Consider the following 7,307-nt stretch of genomic DNA (forward strand, 5'->3'; position numbering starts at 1 on the left):
ATAACTAACTGTAGCTTGGCATAACAGCCACTTTTTCCTCTAGGACTGAACACATGGTAATCATCTGTCAAAATCACTCAAACTAGTCTTCTTATGGGCTTGATTGGACAATTAGTTTCAACTATGGTTTTATGATCAATGATTCAGTCACAACTGGCACAAATACATGGATCACTATCACACACATCTGTACCTTATATGTACGGTTTTCACATCAAGTTCTTTCTCCAAGTCATTTTGTGCGTGAGTATCGATTGATGTTGACAAATTTTTTTTTCAGTACAGCCTGTCTTGAAAGGAAGATTGAATTATGATAATGGACTTCTAAGTTTTCTGCTCTTCAGCCACAGTTCTGTTGTTTTCCGTTCTATTTGTTTTTGTCAATTGCGCTTGCTTTTTCTTTGGGAAACAGACATGTGTTGCATAGAAAGAGGATAAACAAACCAGAATGCCAGGGTGCTGGTATCCTTGATTAATATACATAATTCTTTGATTCTTCGTGATCCACGATTTGCGTTGTTCTCTTTTGCTAGAATATTTTTTTGCTAAGTTATGAGTTTGGATAGTATCTACTTTAGATTAAGCAAATTCTGTTTTTATACTTGGTCCTGTCTCAGGCCCTGTGAAGATCCTTTACCCTATGTAACTTTCTTGTATGTAAATGTTTACCCGGATAGGACAAGACTTCAAACCGAAATGTTGCTGCAAGCTCTCCCTAGACCTGCAGGACACATGCATAATGCTATTTTGAGAAGGCCATCCTTTTCTACAGCCACCCAAGAACGATATTCTGCTTGTGATACACACATATGGGAGAGTGATACCTTGGCTTTGAGAAAGACAAGATTGTTTTCATTCACATGGAAAATGTCACTCATCCATCCATTCTGAATATAATGAAATAAATATAGGGCTCTAAATACTATCATTTGTTTTCCTTCATAGGTCTTGAAATGAAATGAATCATAAGTCTTCATAGCAAATGATTGGCAGAGTTTAGAATTGATTTCTTTGCCAAGTTGCACTATCAGGTGGTAGGTCTGTAAAGGAAATGTAACACATATTTCACGATCATGTCGCAAAGTTTCATTACATGGTAACTTGGATCCAGATTCACACCGATATGACAGCAGATCACCGTTTCTTAGTCTCTGTCTCCTCTCTCCCTCTCACCGCAACAAGATGTTTGTAGTGCTGTAATTCTCGATTGAGGGGGGGGGGGGGGCGGGTACGCGAAAGTACTCAAAAGTGTTCTCGTGTCAAGTCAGTTAAATCGTAGCATTGTTTGTGTATTTTGTTCCATCGGTCTGGGTAATACTGAAAATAAGGATATATAATCATTTTAGAGTCCCTTGTGTTTCTATAAATGTATAAGTCATATTTCGTAAGGTTATTTCCTATTTGTAATCCAAGCCCTTGGATGTTGTTATGGATACCCATACTGTGTGATGCAATGTATAATTATACATAAGACGGGTCATTATCAGAGATCATATTAAATATATATTTTTGTCCATTGTGGGTTTGTACTTTGGGATGAGTCATGTTGTTTGATAAACATGATTACTTGTCAATTCTATGGTCGAAATGAATTCCGACTGGTCGGTTGCTGGTATTTCTGCGAAGGACTAGGCCTTGTTTATGAGTTGGAATTAACTCCAAATGAATTTTTGAACAAGATTCTTGTTGAAACTTATAGTAGTTGTACTAATTTTAAATTGTATATTAATAAGAAGAAATACAACGTGGTTGTAGTACTCATGTTCTTTCTTTACCATATTGGCCCCCTGATCATTCACAAACTTTGCATATATTTTATCACCTTCAGGAGTGCTAATACTTTTTCTAGAAACATCAGAAAGTGAAAATAATTTCTGCTTATACAAAACACTGGAAACGCTCAGTGAATCTCCATATAAAATTATGTATGATATACGGCAACTATTCACATCACTGAATATCAACCTATGTAATAGAGATTGTGAATAATAGTTGTAAAGTAACACTACGAAAGCGTTCTTACCAGGAAGTATCACTCGACTGACAGTCACGTTTTCTGCAATATAAAACATGATACTTAGAACATTTGCCTACAGAATAGAATCGTCTCTAGTGCAACAAGGTACTTCTCTCCCTCTCTATCTCTCTCTCTGCACACATTCACACACACACACACACACATTCGGGTCATCGTGTTAATATAAGTATCGTAAAGAGAGATAGTTCTTACAACATATAAAACCATATTGGTTTAACTTTATTGAAACAATTTTCTACTGATGTGCTAGAAAACATCTGCCTTACCATCAAAACCACACAAGAAGGGATCTAATCAACACAGTTCTCTGCAATTAATGAATTTTGCAATTGCAATAAATATTTTAATCTGCAAAACTATTATTTGGGATTTGGAGAACCTTCTCACAAAATTAGTGAAATGGTACTTTTGAAATTTGTATCTTAGCTATGCTAATGATAAAGATTTTGTTATGATTTTACGTGGGTTTTTTTATCTAATAAAAAGTAACATAGAAAAAAAGAAAACAACAAGCTTTGTAAAATTTCAGAAATAATTTATGTCCCTGGATTGAAAAATTGTGATACAACATAAGACTGTTAGGCATAATGACGTTACACATGCCATCATAGACAAGTCAATACTTGCAGAGCTGGGTTTATTCTGGAATAACACTTAAGTTTATTCAGAACTTGAACCATTCGGACTTGTATTAGAAACTCTATGATTATTTGGGATTTAATTTGCAATAATGTAAGTTTTTGTGCTCATCTTCATTTGTGTACTATGGGAATAAAGTAATTGTAAAATTTTACAAAATCTGTTTGACTTTCGCTCTTTTCTTTTACTGTGTTGAAGACTTTAAGTCCGAACTTTAGATATATGATAACTTTGTCCGTTTTTAGAGCACGTTTGTTCCGCCTGGGTCCTGGGTCACACGGGTATATCTATGATTGACAGCATTTCCTGTTCTTATTTGCATATTCACCTGATGAAGTTTGATCAGGTACTTTATTGGCACGAGAAAGCAATTATTCTCAGTTAATTATGTTTCTCTCCTAATACGTATGTGTTCACATTACAAATAATCCTTCCCCCCCCCCTTTCTCCGCAATGCAAGCATTCAGTTGACAGGGTGTACCTGGTTCCGTTACTCTATATAACGAGTAAACAGAAAGACATTTTTCTGGATGACTGGATTCAGAGGTAGCAAAAACGTGATCCTAATGATATATGATAAGGTGAATAATAGGAAAAACATAATTTACTAAACAGTTTTATGATATATTCACACAGTACCACAATCTTAATTTGTAGCTATGTCGTCATGTTTGCATTATCACGTGAACACATTCCAATATATATATCCTCTTGTTGATGTAAAAGTGTTGTCTTGATTCGGCACGAGGGGTATTTTTAAAGTTCTGAATATGATTGCAGTGCACAATAATGTTCTTTATTGGAAAACATTATGTCAGTGCATCAAATGAATGTACTTCCTATGTAGTCCGATCAGCCGATTATTAAATGTCTCTTGTGCATACACTGGATACTGCACGTACAATCGCACGACAGCTCCTTAGCGAATCGTTGATACAAGGATTCAGCAAAATTCACTTTGAGCTAAATCAAGACTATATGGAGAGAATAGCAAAGTTTGAATGCTGTGCTCGTTTTGTCAAGACTGCAGATTTAAACGCGTGTGCTTTATCAGGGATATGCAAGGCCCGGTGCGCAGACGGGTACTTTGGTAGTGTTTCAAAAATATTGGTAAAACTTTGGAGACATGTCCAATGACACTATCTAAATAAAACACAGTTACCTAGGCGAACGGGTCATTTCCATAGAAATATAATATGCATTAAACCTCACTTTGACGACATCAAGCGTTTTGTGGTCCGTTTTGGTTTCAACCCGAGTTTGTTTAAGTAGTATAAATATGCGGTTTTAACTTTTAGGGCCCCTATGGGCCCTAACTCAAAGCCTAAGCCTCTACACCTCCTCCCCAAGCAAGCCACGTGCAAGAAATGCACTACCCGCAGAGTAATTATCCACGAAAGTAGTCAAAACGAAAGTAGTCAAAACTTATACATGTACTTTAATCTGTATACGGCTACTGGGCAATCAGCAGTGCTGACGCGATCAAAAATTCCAAAGCTATAGAAAGCTTGTTGTGTGATTACACGTCCCACAACGGAAGCAGATTATATATAACTGGTCGATCTTTCGTGGCCTTAAATTCAAAGAGAGATACGATATTTTGATTTAGTCAGCACCGGGTCAGAACAGATTTTACAAATACAGAAAAAAAACTGAATAGTTTGAGGGAGAGTGTTGGAAAATGTTCATTGGACTACAACTATTATATGTGCTTACCATTACTCTGCATTTATTGTCTGTAAATCTGCAGACTCACTGTTCCTTATTTGTGCTCATAGTTGCCAGCGATTTACCATTTCCGTCAGCACTGTCTCGAACTCGGTCATGCTAATTACTTTATCCTCGATATTGACCGAATAGAGTTTACTGATAATGTTGAAACTGTTTTGTGTCGCTGCAAGCAGTTCTGCAGCGACATGTACTCATAAACGCAATCGTATCGACATTAATTTACTAACAGCACCAAAGACACAGGTTACTCCCGATATAGCCACGATAATATGTCCGATTCGTGCACGTAAGATGGTTGTGATTGCAGCCATACCAAGACCAACATATGTCCAAATGCATAACGTCTAGATGCATCACGCAATTCTAACCATTTGCCATGTTTACTGGCACAACCAGATATTGTTGAGTTGTAATATGTCAGCGCACGTTATCAACAAGATATCTGATAAACGCAACCGACACAGCAGAATATTTTATACAACCTCTATCAGTGACCACAGCCAGGTTCTTTGCGACGGCACCCTTCAACTTGATAATAATATATTGAATGTCTATGTTTGACATTTTATGTTCACCAGGATGATCTTCGAATTCACCTGGATTAACATAAACAAAACCTCTCTTGTAAATTCAGTCAAATCTTATTTGGTTGCATTTCTCCTAAGATCCACACCAGCACCACATAGGGCTGAGTAACGTGCCTTAATGGTAATATACATTTTGTATAATATTAAACTGAAATTCATACAACGATTCAGCAACAAAGAAACACGATGGCTGTATATTGGGCCATCCAGCCGAGTTTATACTGGGAAATCGAAGACATCTGAACGATGGTGTTCGACGATTGTTTCCCGACTATCGAAGACCTTTTCCTTGTATCACGAACTTTCATAGCTTCCAATCGTTCCTCGATATATTGTATGGAGCTGGACAATTAATCCCCGTGATATCAGATATTTCTTTCACTGTGTATCAAGCATCTTCATCAATTGCCACGTTCAAGGTAGCCCGTTCCAACCCACAGTCATAGTCAACGGTCTTGCAGAACGTGGGTCATCTTCCATAGATTCGCGACCATCATTTGAAAGGTGAAATAGCCTCAGAATTGTTATATATGAGGGAGGATTACTTAATGTTTATTCAAGTTGGCCTTGATATCAGACACAGAGTACCCAGCCAGTACGTAGATTTTACAGTATGCGTTTTATTTAGTGACAATGATGACCTGGACTTTGCCGATGATCTAGCGCTCTTGTCCCACAATCAGCAGAAAATGCGGGACAAGACCGACATACTGGCAGCCACATCAGCACAGGTTGGCCTAAACATCCACAAAGACATGTCCAAGATCCTCAAGATCAGTTATGTCAGTAACAACCCAGTCACACTGCAGGGAAAGTGCCCTGGAAGAGTTGGAGTCCTTCACTAACCTGTGCAGCATTATCAGTCAGCGGGGTGGCACAGATGTGGATGTCAAGGTAAGGATTGGAAAGGCGAGAGCAGCTTTCACACAGCTCAAGAACATCTGGAGTTCCAAGGAAATTTCGTTGACTACCGAGATCAGACTGTTCAACTCCAACGTGAAGTCAGTCCTACTGTATAGAGCAGAGACCTGGAGAACCATCAAGTAGACCATAAAGAGAGTTCAGACCTTCATCAACAACTACCTAAGAAGAATTCTTGAGATCCACTAGCCAGACACTACCAGCAACACCAACCTGTAGCAGAGAATCTCCCAGCTTTCGGTAGAGGACGATATCAAAAAGAGATTGTTTGGTTGTATAGGACACACGCTATGTAAGCCGCCAACCAACATTACGAGACTGGCATTGAGGTGGAACCCTCAGTTTAAGCAGAGAAGGGAACGACCAAGAAACACCTGGCTACCCGACCTTGAGGCGGACATCACCAGGACGGGTCACACCTAGAGTCAGCTCGAGGGGATGGCACAGGACAGAAGCCTTTGGCGATCTTTTGTGGCCGGCCTATACCTCGGCAGGAGTGACGGGCTAAACTGACTAAATGGAACTTTTATTTAGCGGCAGAATAGCTTTTTCTTCTCCAGCTTTTTTACATCATCGTCATTTACGTATGAATCCGTCATGCTGTACATACAGCTAAAGATCACTTTATTAATGTTATTTCGTTTACCAATTGTCTTTGAGTTTTATGAACAAAAGTGGTATAATAAATTAATGTTATGAGTCATTTTGTCGATCTCAGTTTTTAATCCTAATATCCCATGAATAATAGGTTGTCCTGTAAAGACGAGTCATGTATAATATGTCGTACTATTTCATGAATAAATTCCAAGGTCGATGACGTAAACGTAATGAAATCCAGTGGGAACATTGATAATGATAATAGGTCAGGCTGACCTAGTTCATGATTGGCTAGAATTTGAACAGCTTTTTGGCTGAAAATGAGTTATTTTGAAATATTCAGATGATTTTCTGAAAGCTTGGAATCACATTCTAGAAATGGAGCATAAATTGCGGCGTTATTAGCCTTATATGTCGTTATATACAAACAAAATAAATCACTCATTCTTGAAGTTGTATTGGTCTTGAAATATATTGAAAGGCTTGATTGTATTTGCTTAATTTGAGATGATTTGTTAGAACTACAATGATGTAGCATTTATTAAACGACACGCATATATTTATAGTTTTGGATTTATATTTATAGCTTTGGATTTATTGTGAAATAATCAATACAATTTGGATTTAAATATTTGGATTTACCGTCAACTATTTTGGACTTAATATATATTGGATTTACCGTGAATTCAATTGAAACACATTTGGATATTTATTTTTACCAAGAAACTTCGAACGATATTAGGTCCCTGAGTGGAGAAATTTACTCGTGATTAACTGATGCCCATTTAGATTTT

The 7,307-nt window shown here is 37.6% G+C and overlaps 1 protein-coding gene across 2 annotated transcripts in view; it reads left to right on the forward strand.

Moving 5' to 3' along the window:
• Window positions 1-2,035: 2,035 nt before the first annotated feature.
• The window catches only part of LOC149789014 (uncharacterized), a 92,206-nt gene continuing 86,934 nt past the window's right edge, over window positions 2,036-7,307 (forward strand). The window contains exon 1 of one of the 2 annotated variants that reach the window (XM_089975174.1): window positions 2,036-2,122. In XM_089975174.1, coding sequence (XP_089831300.1) covers window positions 2,071-2,122 — 52 coding nt within the window. In that variant the 5' untranslated portion in view covers window positions 2,036-2,070. The remainder of the gene's footprint in view (window positions 2,123-7,307) is intronic. The other variant, XM_089975173.1, reaches the window with a different exon arrangement.

The sequence above is a fragment of the Sinohyriopsis cumingii genome, chromosome 11 (genome assembly GCF_028554795.1).
Source record: "Sinohyriopsis cumingii isolate HCF-2022 chromosome 11, ASM2855479v2, whole genome shotgun sequence".
Classification (NCBI taxonomy): Eukaryota; Metazoa; Mollusca; class Bivalvia; order Unionida; family Unionidae; genus Sinohyriopsis; species Sinohyriopsis cumingii.